At 38.5% G+C, this 16548-nt stretch overlaps 1 protein-coding gene across 1 annotated transcript in view; it reads right to left on the bottom strand.

Moving 5' to 3' along the window:
* LOC119660713 (collagen alpha-5(IV) chain) overlaps window positions 1–16486 on the bottom strand; it is a 113860-nt gene extending 97374 nt beyond the window's left edge. Inside the window, exon 1 of the mRNA XM_038069359.1 lies at window positions 16047–16486. Within this exon, the coding sequence (XP_037925287.1) occupies window positions 16047–16175 (129 nt within the window). The 5' untranslated portion in view covers window positions 16176–16486. The remainder of the gene's footprint in view (window positions 1–16046) is intronic.
* Window positions 16487–16548: the final 62 nt, after the last annotated feature.

The following is a 16548-nucleotide window of genomic DNA, read 5'->3' as shown; positions in this document are numbered from 1 at the left end:
TATGGGAAGTCTGGCAATACAGCTAGTATCAACTTCAAGTTGAAACTGTGAAAAGTGTTACTCGAAAATCTGCATTGTGGTATTGGGTTATTCTCAATATAGAAACACATAGCGCAAAAAGATAAAGGAGGAGTACAAGCTTCTCAGGAAATCGTGGCAGCCGCCGAAAAACATTTCAGTAAAACGACGACGATATAGTTAACACGCTAAGTCCAATTTGGGGGTGAAGTTAGCCGCAAATATTGTTCTTAATAAACTTTCTAGCAAGTATCTAAGATATATGTGCAATGTAAAAAGTTGAAGATACTCTACTCGATTTATCGCAAATAACCGTTTCAATGCACGCATAGTAGAATACGGAATATTTAACAATAGTAAACATACAGGGCATGGTGCGGCAGACAGCAGTTGACTGACGAAACCATTATTATCCCGATACGAATTTTAATCGATCCTGGTTAGTGTTCAATAATTGAATCATCTATAATGTGGGTTTGAAGTAGTACGAAGAATTCTCTTATTCAATATTTAATTCGCCAAATATTCGATCCCCAAATACGCTTAAATGTAAAGGTGATATCTTAATCTGCATTGACATAAAATAAACTTTGAGTAAAAAATATAGTGATTTGTGTCGGATACCAGTCGACTCAGCTGTGAATGAGTACCTGAGTCAAATCAGGGTAATAATCTCGGGCGAGCGCAATGCTGACCACATTGCCTCCTAGTGTACCGTTACGGTCTTGAATGAAGTGCTCTAACACACTTCAAGGCCCTGATCCAATATGGATTGTTGCGCCAACGATTATTATTATTATTAATAAATGTAGTATGAAAGCATAGTGGCTAAGCAGCCTTCACAAAGTATAAATCAGTAGAGCTGTTATTCGCTCTATTATGTATGTAATGTTCATAGATTAGTAAAGTCCTGCGTGGTTCCATGTAAATCGTGAATGATATGTATCTAAAATTCTGCAGCAAAACTGATTCGTCTAAGAATTATCTTTTACCATTATGCAAACGAATTTGCCTTCATTTGCAAACATACGTGTAAATTTCTCGACATTTTCTTCAAGCATATCAGATATTAGTTTTAGTTATTTTTTAACTATACGGGAAAATTCAATATCACCGAATTAATTTTACCAAGTCAAGTCATTGACAGAGAACAAATGTTCACCGAACTAATGTCCATACTTTCTATTTCCATTCATGAAACCATTCTTGAATGGAAAACTTGATCGCCCTTACATGTCTATCATTAAAAACACTTGCACTAAAATCAAGAGTTCAACGTCGTTTGTTGAACTCCATGTGCATGTTGGATAGTCGAATATGAAATGTCGAGTATGTTATGATGTAGTAAAACTGCGGAATTCCCAGTGTTAAAAGGCAAGTGATTTTCTCGTGATAGATCTTTCAAAAAAATAGTACTGGGAACTGAACCAAATGACCTAACTAAAACGAACTATGGACATCTGTAACCAAGATTTTGAAAAAAAATCGTAACTAGAAAAAAGATACAAAAAGCTCCGTTCCTTGATCGACTAATATTATACTACGGAGTTATTAGGAACAGAGGGTCAAGGTTCACCACGAGTTGGAGCACCAAAACGACAGAGAAGATAATTATATTATAAAATATTTAAAGCTTCTACTTAAAATAAATTTTTGAATATTGTAAATTTCAGCCAAATATAAACTTTATCAGCGAAATATTAAGTTGGGCTATCGCACAATCAGCAAGACCTTGGCGTTACTTGTACACCATTTCCGGTGGCCTAAGGCACAGTCTTTGAAGAACATCCCCAAGTAAGTATATGTGTATACGAAAGACGTGTATTTGGAAATTTGCGGAAAAAACTGAGCAGCTTCCAAGCTGATAACCTTTCTTATCTAATCGATTTTGTGTCATATTCAAATTTGGAGTACCTAATCCAAATATTCAATCAGGCACTGCTAAAATCGTCAAACACGACAAATTTAACGAAATTTGATTGTCTCCAACTACGAATTATCTCAACGATGAGTATTATAATGTAACATATGTATTGTAACCAGCAGAAAAAATACAAGAATTTAATCGCAAAGGCGTATGATAACGCGGAACTAGTTCACTTCCTTTCCGAAATGGCGACGTCTTCTGGGTCTCTCCATGTGGAATATAAGCGAGAACGCAATACTGGGCATAAAATGGCAGCCAAGCGATTATTTTGCTCAGAAATATGTGAAAACATACACATTTTAGTTTTAATTCATTTTTTACTTTTTGCTTTTAATAAATTATTATCACCACATAATTACGCAATTTTTCTGAGGACACGAAAAAATTAAAATTAAATTTATCAAAAATTTCGGTTTGCCTTGAATACAAAAAGAAAATCTAAGGCGGAACATGAAAGGAAAAAAATCAAAGTATGTCATCTTGAGGCCGGTACCCCCATCTGACCCCACAAGACACAATTTTTGTGATTAGAATAATTTCATTCTGTTTCCTTTAATCAGTCGCTGTGATTTTTTTTTCGGCAGCCAAAGTACTTCTTTCATAAATTCACTTGCACATTTTTTATTTAAAAATGATAATTGCATTGAATTCGCTTTTGGTTATTGTCTTTATTCAATTCTGAAAAAAGTAGCATCGGAAACTTGACTTTGTGTTGAGGTGGATGTTTTCATTTCGATTTTTTCAAAAGAAGAAACACAAAATCATCTTACTTGTGAAGACCCAGAAAAGATGCGATAGTAGTAAGATAAGAAGCCGGGCTTATTCATGGCTATTTTTAAAAATGATTCGTTAGAGTTCTAGTTTCATTGTTTTAAACAAAATATGTGTTACAGTGCCATTTCCGCAATCGTTGTTATTTATTTTGATAATTGAAAATCCGTTTTTTATGGACATCATTTTATTTGGTCATTGAGGGTTCATGAGCACGCTCAATGATTTTGAATTCCAATAATCATTTTTGGGTCATTTTTTAACAAATTTTTAAATATAAATATAAAATCTTTTGATGTTTGAAAAAAAGCGGTCTCATTCATTCCGCAATTCGATCCTTCTTCCGCAAATGCGCTTCCCGTGTTTGAGATATCGGATTAAAGTCGGATATGGGATTGGAAGCAATTTGGGTCTCACGTATGTTTGACAGTCCATCGTTTGACAAACTAAATACCGTCATGAAATAGCCTTCAATATAGGTTATGCAACCTTTGGGCCATCAATCTTAAAAATGGCAATAAGAAATGTATTTTCTTATATTATCGGCTTAGGAGAGGGTAACTATATTGTAATAGAATCTACGAAGTTTGGAAACGAAACATCAGTAAAATTTAGGTAACGACGAAGTTAGAAGAGATTAGACAAAGCCTTCAAAAACCTTGAAACCTAGAAAATGTTCTGGCAAAAATTAATCCTCATAGCTCTGATTTAAAAGATCTGCTTGACAAAATATGCCTGCACGATAACCATTCGTGCAAATGATGACGCTTACATATTCATATGTATATCCTTTAGATTTGCATTACAAATTACATTCTGATTTGGGCAGTTCTAGTAGTGCCCGTTCAAATAATTTTTGAATCTGAAACTGATTTACATGGATGGTATATGCTATAATTGCAGCGACAAATTACTGTTCAGAAAAGGGCAACACTGGTCACCTCTGAAAAGCTCAAAGTTCATTAAGCCATACAAAATAACCTGCTAGAATGTACAGAGTAGGAAAAAACACTTGGCCCGACTGAGGCAAAATTGGCAGGAAAACAAAACGAAAATCCATCTTCAAAAGAAGTAAGGACGACGTGGGGAAGAAGTTCAACATCTTTGAAATCATCTATGATGACAACGCAGAATGATGATGACATTTGTTACCCAAAAGAACTTTAATTTTGAAATTAACAAAAAAGTAAACACGTTCCCCCCAAAACCATGTTTTCGAGAAATGTGCGCATAATTAAGATAAACTAACTACTTTAAACTTCTTCTCCTTCTTCTTCTCTGGGAGGGGGGGAGGGATTTACCAGTTCTCTCGGTAATAGGCTTCGTCCAGATGAAGTCAAGAAGTTCATCTAATGCCGGTTTTTGGTTCATTTCCCATTGACTTAGATGTTCAGATCAATCTTAGCTTTCGTTAATTGGGGTTACATGATCACACTATGAAATTTCTCCACGATCGAGAAATACCATAACGATCGCATATATCCTCATTTCAGACGCAACAACAGTGTATTGTGTATCTATGTTACACTGATGTGTAAAGCAATTCAGTAGCACGGTTTATTACTAGCTGCGAGCGTCGACTTCAGATACCTCAATCTTTCAATTCTCATTGGGGTGGGTTGAGAAAAACGCTGTCTTTGTATAAAACAAAACATGAAATTTGATGAGAATATGTGGTCTGTGAATCCCTTTACATACAGCAAGTAGCGCCATTTGGTGTTGAGTTTAAAGGGGCTCCTCATATATGAAAAAGGGGGTGTAGAATTTTTTTTCACAGAATATGGTCGTGTGGGATATCAAATGAAAGGGTTCAGTTAGTGCTTTCCGAAATTGATCTTATTTCAGATATTGGATAAAACATAAAGGAGTGAGAGCTCAAATGTATGCCCCGAAAAGTGTAACAGGTGTCGTTCTCGGAATCTAACCAACAGAACAATTTGGAAAAAAGTCATGAAAGTCGCCTATATAAAATCCAAGCCTCAAAATGCATCCCATTTCGATACCGGCTCAAACAAAGTCATTAATAGCATATTAAAATACATTGGAAATTTGGTCGAAAACCCCCTTTAAGTTCATCCTAGAAGTACAAAATTTGGTACCATCATAAGTAATAATGTAATACACAATTCTGAAAGAAATATAACTATTATTAAGAAAGTTATAGATGATCAAATTTTGTATTTCAAGTGAATTTATCGTAATTTAAGACGTGTGTAAGGTCATAATCACATAAAGTGAACTCATATAAACGACGGGGCTGGGTATATCGCGATGAAAACAAAACCTTCATACTCGAAACACCCAGCTTCCGGTATTCCGAGTTGTTTTCAGATTCAATAGCAAAACATGCTACAACAAAGGATCATAAAACTTTTGAATGAGTTGCTCCAGATCTAATTTGTTAGAAAACGCTAGGAAAATATCGTCTTTATTGAGCTGAGTATGGGACGTTGAACATTGAATGTCCTGTGTCAATGACAAGAACGAAAGGAAGTGTGGAAAAGGAGCTTCCTTGACGAAAACTAATAGAGACACAGAGTGGTCTTGATGTAACTGTCACACTACGATCTGCGTGAGCGGCAACAATTGGCAATATGTACTCGTATGATTTTCCCGTTTTCGTATTGTTATTTTATTTCCTATATGATTTCCAATGAAACTATGCTTCAGTTTCATCATCATCGTATGTAATACTATGACATACTATATACTATACTTACTAGACTATACAGTTGACTAGCCGACAACAATTGGGCAACAAAAAGACGAACACAAGCATCAATGATCAACCGCGACTCGAACACGAGGTAACGAAATCGAGAACAAACGCTCAACCAAGTTGACCACCGTGCCGCACTTACAAATGAAGTGAAATCTGGTGCAAGCCTGACTTAAGTCAAGTCAAAATTTAGTAACGTAAATTTACTGCTTACCTGAAGCGATAATTGAAAACTAATTTCAAATAGTAAAGGCCCTCCTATTGGTAACAACGTCTGGGTAAAGAGCTGAATCTAATACACCATCAACCGAAAATACAATTGCATGCCTTTTTTCGGCATATCAACTTCTCATCTTAGAGCAATACCATGCCTCGTGAAAAATGGAAAATTGACTGCTTCAACTTTTTTGCCAATAACATCATTCGCACCAAACTTTTTAGTTTTGTTATCCAATGGGAAACTTATAAGACCCTCTGACATCATCGTAGTCAATATAATTTTCAAAACTAATTTCCTCATGATTCGGAAGTTTGATAGGAATATACTCCGTACTTCCAGAAAAACAGACCGTAAAACCTAAAGTATTACCGATACCGGCTAAACCACAAAATAGAAGAGAGAATAGATGTGGGATCGAACAACTACTCGAAAGTAGGAACACACGGATGGATTGCATTCGAGTTTGATATTATCCTTTAGACACCAGCTACCCAATAAGTTGCAAAATATACGATTCTCGCAATTGCTTAGCATTTCGTGGTCTACCCAAATCGAGTTGTCGAGAGAGATAGGGATAGTAAAAAGCAAAAAGAAAACTAAGGTTAACGTTTGTTTCCCCGAAAAGTTTGGCAGGAGATTTTCTCCCTCCACAAAATTTACATGGAGCTGATAGAATCTGCAACGTTGCCAGTTTAGGTTACTATTATAAAAAATCTTAATCTTAAATCTTAATCTTATAGGTTAAGAAAAAAATCCCTTCCTCTCTTCAAGATAAAAATCATCTTCATAAATCTGCTGATATTTAATTTGGACATTCCCAAGATGGTTGGTGAGTGGATCGCTCTGAGCTGAGCACAGTGGAGGAAGAGAGCAAACTTCTCCGAAAACCCTAGGAGGAGCTGAAATCCATTACTAGAATTAAGTAGATCCATTTGCACCATATTAAGTCTCCGTGTCTTCAAACCCCCTGTTTTTCTCTCTCACTCTTCGTTGATATGATATTAGTTCATGTCGATAAATCTGTCACTAGTTTATACCAGAATGGAAACTTCCACTAGTAGATTAAGCTACATCGTCCCCCGATATAATACTTCATTGCCTCTTCTATTGCATGTCGTATTTTCTTCACAAAAGAGATCATTTGTTACTTTTGGTTTGGATAATTAAAAAATTCAAAAGATAACTCTACACAACTGTACCATGGATGGCATAATATATAGATCGACCTTTGAGTTGCATCCATGTAGGTTCCATGACAAATGCCCAGATCAAAATTGTTTTTATTACTGGATTTCAGCAGTGCACAGACCAATACCATCCAAGTCCAAGTCATCCTGACTAAAACGAGAATTCCGACCCTGCATCCCATATCGTTCGGCGAGTCGATAATCGAGTCAAAATCAGCGGTAAAGTAGCTCGGGTTGACTCTTGACTCAAATATGAGCTTTTTCTAGCAAATCAAAGCAGCAGCAAGCAAGGCTGCAGCTGGAGTTTGGCATTAAGTAAGCTAATGGCAGGCGACTTCTCTTGATGAGTTCAACGCAGTCTGTCTGGCTCAACGGCGCAGAGATGTGGGCTGACGCTCTTCACAAAGAGGTATATCCTAAACGTCTCGCGCAAGTACAGAGGCGGGGAGCTTCGCGGGTGGCGTCTGCGTACCCCACTGTCTCTGGACCGGCCGTGATGGTGATCGCGGGAGTGATCCCCAGTGCCTTTCTTAGCAGCTCTCGTGGCAAAATGAAACTAGAAGCAGATGGACTGCGCGGCTCATCGGCAACCTAGGTGCGTAGCTGAAGCATGGTGAGACTGATTATTTCCTTACCCAATTTTCAAGTGAGCATGCAAGGGGATCTCTCTCCAGACAACATTGTTGAAGAGATGCTGACAGGTGGAACCGTGTTGTCCATTACGTTCGGGTCCTTCTCGCTGCTAAGAAGATAGAACTTGACCGGTGGAGGAGTCAGATGGCAGAGGGTTCCTTGAACTGACAGTTCCCTTCCTCCTCTCTCCTCCAGTTGGTGAAAGGAATTCCCTGATTTAAGGGCTCCGCAAGGCGAGAGAGGTCGGGGATTAGACCGAAGTAATGTGACAAACGGTTCCAGGCTAGCTCTCTGACAATGGGGAGGTGTTTAGCTGGTAGTCCGATGACGTACCGAACTGTGTGCGTAAATGCATTCACCTACCCTACCCCAAAAAAAAAGTTATTTAACAGGGTTTAAAGCATGTGAAAGAGCTGTTCAAACCGCGTTACTATCATTAGTACGAGTTGATGGATTTAAACAATTAGACGTCACCTTCAGTTCAGATTGCTTTCCAATATACTTCTGTTCTTCAACCCTCCATATTCATACCCGACCAACTTGACACCAATAAGTAACCAGAATGTTAGCCCTTCCATTTTGGCGTAGGTGACCACAACTACTGGTATTAATGTTGAACATAGATAAAATCAATGATCGCAGGGAAACACAGAACGACGCCCAGATGGCTCATATATGTGCAATCAGAAACCTTAGATCCCCTTTCTTTAGTAGATAGCTGCCTAATCGATTTCGTTAAAGCCTTCGCGGTTTCAAAGCCAAAAGAAGACTCAACCTTCAGTGGTCGGATTTCACACAGGCTCTATTAGTTTCAAAGACGCCTCAATATTTTTCACATCGTTGAGAATATCAACATTTATTCAGTCTTCCTGAACTTCAAAATCGCTTATAGTTATCTACTAATAGCTTGCAAGTTCCACTTATATAATATGAGCTAAAGCGGAAGCGGAAAGCGGAAGTGATGTTTGGCGGTCTGAAGGTCACTTTTATATTGTCATTATCTACTCGAAAAGAAATTATAATTAGGTTGCCATCTACTCCGTTTTTGAGGGTATGACGGGTTGACCACACCACTATAGCTCGCGGTTCGCTGAGCTGCACTTTGGTTTCGCTAGGGCGTCCCTAGACGCCCACACTCGTTTTCTACTGTAGTGTGCCGAGTGCTCGTGAAGTGACATATCGGGCGTAGCTCGCAATACAATTGTCGCCCATCCTTGATAAGTAACCTACCCACTGTCACTTCCGATCACATCGCCCACGAATGACAAGCCTTTGCGCTGACCAAGTTCTTTGTTTCGATGATACGATGCAGGCAGGTGTTCACGAGGGCTAGGAGCCTTTGAGTGACAATGCGGTCACTTTCCATATACTACTTTCATATAGCAACACAAAAAGAACACTTTTGGGGAAAGATACCATCGTCTATTTAGCCCCTCCACGTCCTTCAGACTGATAACAAGAGCAAATAGTATCGATGTCAAGATGTAACTCTGGTGGACCCCGCTTTGCGCCTCAAATTCCTCGGAGTTTGGTCTCGACACAGCAAGTTGTATGTCGTTCTGATAATAACTGTTAGTCTCTCCTGAATGCCCCTTCTGCGCAGAGTACCCCAGATACACTCCCTATTCACGCTGTCGAAAGTCTTTTTGAAATCGACGAATACCAGGTAAGGGAGGTTTGAACTCGGATCTTCCGTTAAGAATGCTGAGTACTGAAAAAGCAAAGATATACGACCTTCAGAAGTCCAACTCCCAGGAGAAGCTGGTAAACGTGTAAGAGTACAAGAAAGAAGGTATAGACAGGGACTGTACTCGCCAGGTGATATGGAAATTCCTTAATATACTGAGTACGCTTTGCTCACACAGTAAAAATACTCTGGGTTCCAGACCATATTAAGTTAGAAGGCAATGACAGACCAACACCCCACTGTGGAATCGAAAAAGTGTTCATGACTCTGAAGCTAATGAATGAAGAGGCTGAGAGAACTACATTGGACAAACGTACTAGGAATATATTAATTCAGGGTCCTCCTAAAGAGGCTGTTAAGGTTTTGGTTAATGGTTAATGTCATGGTTGCCAGGTAGAACGATTATTTTCATCCTAAAAAAAGATTATTCGTTCATTTGAAAGCAATTCGCGAATTATTGGACATGAAATCAACCCTTAGGAACTTTCCTGTTAATAGTGATTCATTCTAATTTGTTACTTGCAAGTTTCCCCACAATCAATATAGGTCCAATTGTTACAGGCTAGAGGTACTGCAGGAAAACGTTAACATTATAATCATAATTTGGGACCATGCGTAGCCCGCAAATTGGAACTTGACTTGTACTCAACTAACTTGGTCATCACTCCATCAGTTTATGCATTAGGGATCACATTGATCGACGTTACTAAAAAGTTATTACCTTAAATTCGGGTGTTGCATAAGGGAGAAAAACGTCCTCAATTTCATACTGCAGAAAGCCAATCCTTATTCGGATTGGCAAAATGATCAAAGAGTTACAACCTATCGCTATCAGACATCTCATCCAGTTATTCAATAAGATTATTCAGCTTGGTTACTTCCCACGGAGCTGGAAAATATCGCTGGTTACAATGATTTCTAAGGCTGGCAAGAACTTAACGCTAGCAAGCTCATATCAGCCAATCAGTTTGCTATCGATAGTATTTAAGCTTTTCAAGAGGCTCCTCCTGGCAAAACTCTCACCTTTCCTTACCTATGAAAAAATAATTCCCCAACATCAATTTGGCTTCCGCAAAAGACAGTGCACGACGGAGCAAGTTCATAGAATTGTCGCGGAAATTAGCCGAGCATTAGAGGAGAGGAAGTATTGTTCTACCGTGTTCCTAGCATTAGCACAGGCATTTTATAGAGTACGGCACGAAGGTCCAGTTTACAAAGTTAAGAAACTACTTCCCTCTAATGTTCACAAGATTCTTGAATGCTATCTAATTCTAATTTCATCTACATATCAGACATGCCAACTAGCAGTAATATAGTCACATCTACATTTGCGAATGATACTTCGTTTCAGGCCACCGATGTCGAATCTCGATTAGCATCTTGCTTCCCACAGCGGCAAGATCAAAGACAAGGAGAATAAGTTGAAATGCACTCATATAACATTCAGGCTTCGTCGAAAAACCAACACCCCAATCAACTTAAATGGAGCCCAAGTTCCTCAATTTAGTGGTGCCAAATACATGAGATTGCACTTGGAAATACGGCTTACGTCGAAAAGGGATATTGAAGTCAAGAAGCAACAGATGGCCATTAAAGCAAGGAGTCTAGATTGGTTTTTAAATAAGCGCTCTATGCTTAAATTGACGTACAAGGCAGACATAAAACCTATCTGAATGTATGGGATCTGGTTATGGAGTTGAGCGCGAATATCTAATATAGAGCTATTGCAAGGCGCGCAATCCAAAATTCTGCATACAATTGCAGGCGCGCCTTGTTTTATGAAAAATAATCAGCTTCACAGAGATCTTCAGATACCCACAGTCTTGCGCGAGATTGCAGCCTATACCAGCAAATACATGTACAAACTGACAACTCGTCCCAACAGTTTGACAAAGGATCTGTTGCGAAAGTCCAAAACTCGACCGCTCAAAAGGCTACAAATAGTTGAAAGAAGGATCCAATAATATTAATATTTGATGGAAGCTCTACTAGCTTCTAACAATCATATATACCTCGATCTTTGCAAAGAGGCATGTTAAGTACATTAGTCTTAAGATTTGATTACTTAACACGAGTTTCATTTTCTATAAACGAAGGATTCATTAGTAAAAGAAAATTGGAAAAAAACTTCAAATTATTCGCCCATAACCTAGAAACCCTTTATCTCACCCTGACCTGGCAGAAGTCACGGTTTCCCCACCCATGTTTCAGGCAATAAAAATTCAGGCCCTTCTTTATCTACAGAAGCCACATTTGGGTATGTTTGCAGTAAGGATTCGCTTTTAGTAGTTCGTCCTAATACCAAAGATAACGAAAAAAACTTTAGTAGATATTTTAATCATATCATTAGCAATTTTCCTCATTGCTCCAATTTAAAGAACTAGCTATCAAATGCCCGACATTCTAATGGGGTTTCATTCTTCCCAACATAAATAATGTGGCATATGTTTGCAATTATAATCAAAGGTCCTAACCCCCAAATGAAATTATCGCCAAATTATGTTTTGCTATCATTCTTTTTATAAAACAAAGACCAGTAAAAAATAGCTAAAACTGTGCAATATTTTTTGTTTTAAAAATCAATATGATAACGTAACGTATTTTGTAATTTAGACGAACACGGAAAAAATATCAACGAATAAGTGGAACAATAATCTGAACAGGAAGTTCATTTGAACAAGTTAACAAAGAGGCAAAGTTACAATGAATTACTAGAATAGTTCCACGAAAAGTCGTTTCAAGACCATGAAACATGTGAAGTTTCTAGAAATGGTGAAGGTCCTGTTTTCGGGTCACTGAACTTCCGCATCTGCTGTAGTTCTCATACATATGTATATGGAGCTTTTTTTTCGATAATGAGGGGGATAAAGGGTTAAGGTAGAATTATTTGATTTTATTCTTTTACTTATGTGTCAAACTCTGGCATCGAGCCGAGAATTAAAGGTAGAACAAGTTAGACAATACTTTTGAAATTACTGGACTGAGACTGAAGGAACTTTAGATCGTTTGTCCAAAGTATGCCTAAATATGCGTAGGTATAAAAAATGCGTGCTTCTCGAAAAAGGGTCAAGCGGTGGTCACCAAAATCATGCCCAGCGTTGCCCAGTTAAAAATTGGACTTGAAGAGTTATGGCAATTGGTATGCGGTTTTCGATGCTATTCTCTTCCTTTAACCGTTGTCACGTTCGCAAGCAGGGTTGGCTCCTCGTAATCAGTTGTGCCATTTTTTTTTCTATCAAAGGCCTGAGCCTCACGACTGCATCCTGTGCGAGGCTTTCCAGCGTATGAAGTCTTTGTTGTTTCGGGGACGTTTTGGTCGCTTACCATCGAGTTCGATGTTTAGACCAATCTTGATGAGTGAATTATTGTTAGTCCGAATTAGATGACCATACCAGAAGAGTACTGGACGTTGGATGTCCCGTGTGACAATCTCCAAAACAAGAACAAAGAGGAGTGGTGAAAAGGCGCTTCCTTGATGAACACCGACAGAGACACGAAGCGATACACTCGCCACACTTCGAACTTGACTTTTCGGATCGTGGTAGCGCAATTAAGCCCAGCGCACGAGTTTTTCTGGCACTAGGTGTTGTCGTAGAGCATGCCATACAAACATGTATTAGTGAAATTTGATGCAATTATTCAAGTATAGGAGACTATAAAATCGATCTATCTTAAATTTTTTATAAAGGACTGTCGTTGCAGCGAGTGCACCATTAATAGACTCTCGACACTGTCCTCTGGGTCATAAAATAGAGATCACTATGTAATCTGGAGCTTTCCAACTAATTGTCAGTGAGCATCAAATTAGATCGACAATATTGGAGTTAGAAACAGGTTTAGATTTTTGAATCAAATAACAACGAAAAATGCCTCTCAAAGTTTTCGCCCGCATAAGCTCATAAAAGCCAGAATCAGCATGTGCCATTATGATGGCGATAGATAGATTGATGGAAATCGGTTTTTTTGGTCATGACTTCAGCCATGTAAGACACCAGAGGTCGCCAATGCCGTGCAAGGGACATTTACGATGGCAATTTGAATTTGAAACACTGAAACCGCCTGAACCCTTGAAAAGCGGAGTTTTTTCAAAATCCTCCTCGATGTGATAGATACAAAAATTCAGAAGCAAAAACTCTTTCAATTCAACGTGTAATATTGCTTTCTTTCAGTAAGTTGCTAGTGCGAGAAGCAGGGGAAGATTTGGAATAGGGCTTGCATTGACTGGTATGAATGTCAGCCGTACCCTTCATATACGCCAAAATTCCAATATTCAGGTGGAAGAAGGCTGGTAGACGTCTCCCCTTTCCTAATTTTTCGGAATCTTCCTGGATGGTGAGCCATATGACCATGGAAAACCTCTCTTTCTCGCAATCAAGAGTAATCCATTGTATCTCTCAGTTTTTTTTTCGTTTTTGGACCCCTGGCTTCCAGCAAGTTACCCCCTTTTTAAAAAAAGAGGACTCATGGTTTCATTCAACACTGAAGCAACGCATCAAAAGCTGTCCTGGGAGCAGATTCGCAGCACACGACATGGATATGAGTCGTACTGATGACGGAAACCAGGGCAGAGTTGCTTCTGTTTTAATTTTGAAGAATGTTTTAAATTTTACAAATTGCATTTTAAAAGCCACCTGCATAATATGTTGCAAAGTCACCAACAATCCGATTGAATATGATGGCAGCCGCTTTAATAGACGAAGGAATACTTGATCACATACATACTAGAGAGCATTATAGGTATTAAACTTCATGAATTCTTAGAGTTCTTTCACGGAGGCGTACGGCACAGTTGCTTAGATTCGAAAAAGCAATCTTTTATAAATGGAGCGTTTGGAATTAACGAGTAGTGCATGACAACCACTGCATTGTCAAATGCTAAGTACTTGGATGAGTCGCAGGGAAACACTTTTCCACAGGGCAGGGTAGACATTACTCAATGCACAATATCAGACAATCCAAAAGTGGCAACATTACAGGCGTAGCATTGCTCCCCTAGCTAGCTTAGTAGATGGCGCCAATTTAAACGCCTGACTGCGGTCAGCGAAGGGTATGTATCATCTTTACTGACGGGAAACTGTCCATCGTGCAACAACCCCACAATCGTTACAATGATAGCGTACATCCGCAGAGACTTGTCGGCCCATTGACCCTCATCGAATATCGTCAAAACTAATCATGCCCTTCCTTTCGTGGGATAAGGAAGGGGTTTGAGGAATAGCCGCTTTACTCATTGGATTAATCCGAGAGTCTATCGCGTGTTGCTGAATTTGGGGGCAAGGGTATGTGCTGAACTCTAAAATTCTATGATGTCGTTAAAGGAAGCGCTGCGTCGGAAGTGGGACCGACTATCTCCGACTCATGTAACGGATGACTTATATACGAGTACAGCTGCCAAAGGAGGCTGCCCAATCGGCCTATATTATTATTTACCATAATTGTTGTTGTTTTTATATTTAACAAAAGTTATAGAAAACTTCATCTTCAATGGCGCAAATAACCAGTATCCGGTCTAGACCTGCTTTAGTAAGAAGCTCCAGACATCCCGGCCTGGCGCAGATGTCCACCAATTCGATATTTCTAAAGGTTGTCTGACGTTTGGACATTTGGCAGAGTTTTTTGCTGCACCGTGTATAAGAGGAGCCTTTTGGTTTTGAAGTGTAAATAAGCAACAAATCAAGTACAATTACGAATAACTAAAACCTGTAGAACATCTTCAGCGTACAAGTGATATGCAACCCTATGCGATTTTCAATACTATAATGGCGTGGAGAGCCCGAAACACTTAGTCAGCTGATAATTAATGCCGAAAAAGACTGGAAAATGTTGTCTTCACATTGGGAAGATTCGAGCACTGGACTAACTTACTAACCTTGTACTCTTTTAAATCATCTCTATGTGACCAGTATACGAGTAAGAAAGCCTTCCCTAGTTTTATTCTTCCTTCTCTTTAAAAGACTGATTAGTATCCCCCCCCCCCCCACTACCCACATTTTACAGCTAATGTCGAAAATTGAACATTTGCTTGTATTATGCATATATGAATAAAAGTGGGTAAAATGCATGAAGAGTCGAAATCAGGTCTAATTTTTATGTTACACAGCCAACTACACTTGAAAATGTATCTTTAATATCTTTAAGATACTCTTCAACTTTCAATGGGCTTATCAAGCTTGTCAACCAAAGAAATTTTTAATCCAAGTCGGAAATCCCCGTTATTCTCTTGTAAATTGAAAATTATCCTTTCCACTTATTACAGGACACTATATATGTTACTAGTATTCTAACATGGTAAGTCATGAACACATCTCCGGTAAAAGAATCACTCAATCCCAATGTATACCAAAAATGATCCGAAATAAAAAAAAGTAATAATCGTTTTGTAAACCTGTTATTTATTCCATACCTTAAAATGCTAAATAAACTAAATTAATCAGATAGAAGAATATAAAGATACACTTTTTGTTTTATTCTAACTTGAAAAAGGTCAATCGTCTTTTGTAAAGAGAAAGCTCAAAAAGTAAATCGGCGTAAATTGAAAATTAATTAGGTAATTTTCCTTAGAATACTGACTGACTTTGGAACTTATTTTTTGTTAAAATCTTGGAAAATTTACTCTGAATTTTGTCAATTTAACTGCCTTTCATGAAGGGACGAAAGGTAGACTACCTCGATTTGAGTAAAAAAGTAATTTGTAGCGGCTCCCAAAAAGATATTTTAGGTATATGAAGATAACAATTCCTCTATGACAAGCACATTTCTATTGGAAAGAAAGGATTGTTTCCAAAGGAAAGAAGACACATTTCACTGAATAAAATTTTACAGCGCCAAATAAACATCACAAATATCTTAGATCTCTAAACAACCATTCTGGTATTTGTACTTACCTTAGCATCTGCAATATTGACATTAACTTGCAGTACAAGATATATCGCGAATATAACACCAAATGTCCTGGCCAAGGACACCGTGATACCGCACCCGAAGAGGTCTAAACGACCCCCCGGCGAACGCATTTTCGTTTCTCCGTAACCTAACCGATCCTCCGAGAAATCCCGTCCATCAACTAACAACTTATTAAAGGAAACTTCACCATTCACTTAAGAAAAAACATGAGGTCCAGACAGTTATCGTTCCGAGGTTCGTGTATTTTTCCTGAATATTTTGTATGGATTACAGAGAATTTCAAATCGTTCCGAAAGCAGAGGTAAAGAAAGCGGAATAATGGAACTAAGAACTATGTGCGATTTTGAATATGGCAAATACGACGATAGACGGTCTCCTAGATGGAGATCGACAAACGTTCGAAACGATACTAAAGTCAGATTGTGCCAGGAGACACAAAACTCCAACAAGCAGCCATTCCAGAAGAAAAATCTTCACGTTTCG

This window comes from Hermetia illucens, chromosome 1 (genome assembly GCF_905115235.1).
Source record: "Hermetia illucens chromosome 1, iHerIll2.2.curated.20191125, whole genome shotgun sequence".
Lineage (NCBI taxonomy): Eukaryota > Metazoa > Arthropoda > Insecta > Diptera > Stratiomyidae > Hermetia > Hermetia illucens.
The sequence above is the reverse complement of the archived record's forward strand: the minus strand, read 5'-3'. Positions and strand labels throughout refer to the sequence as shown.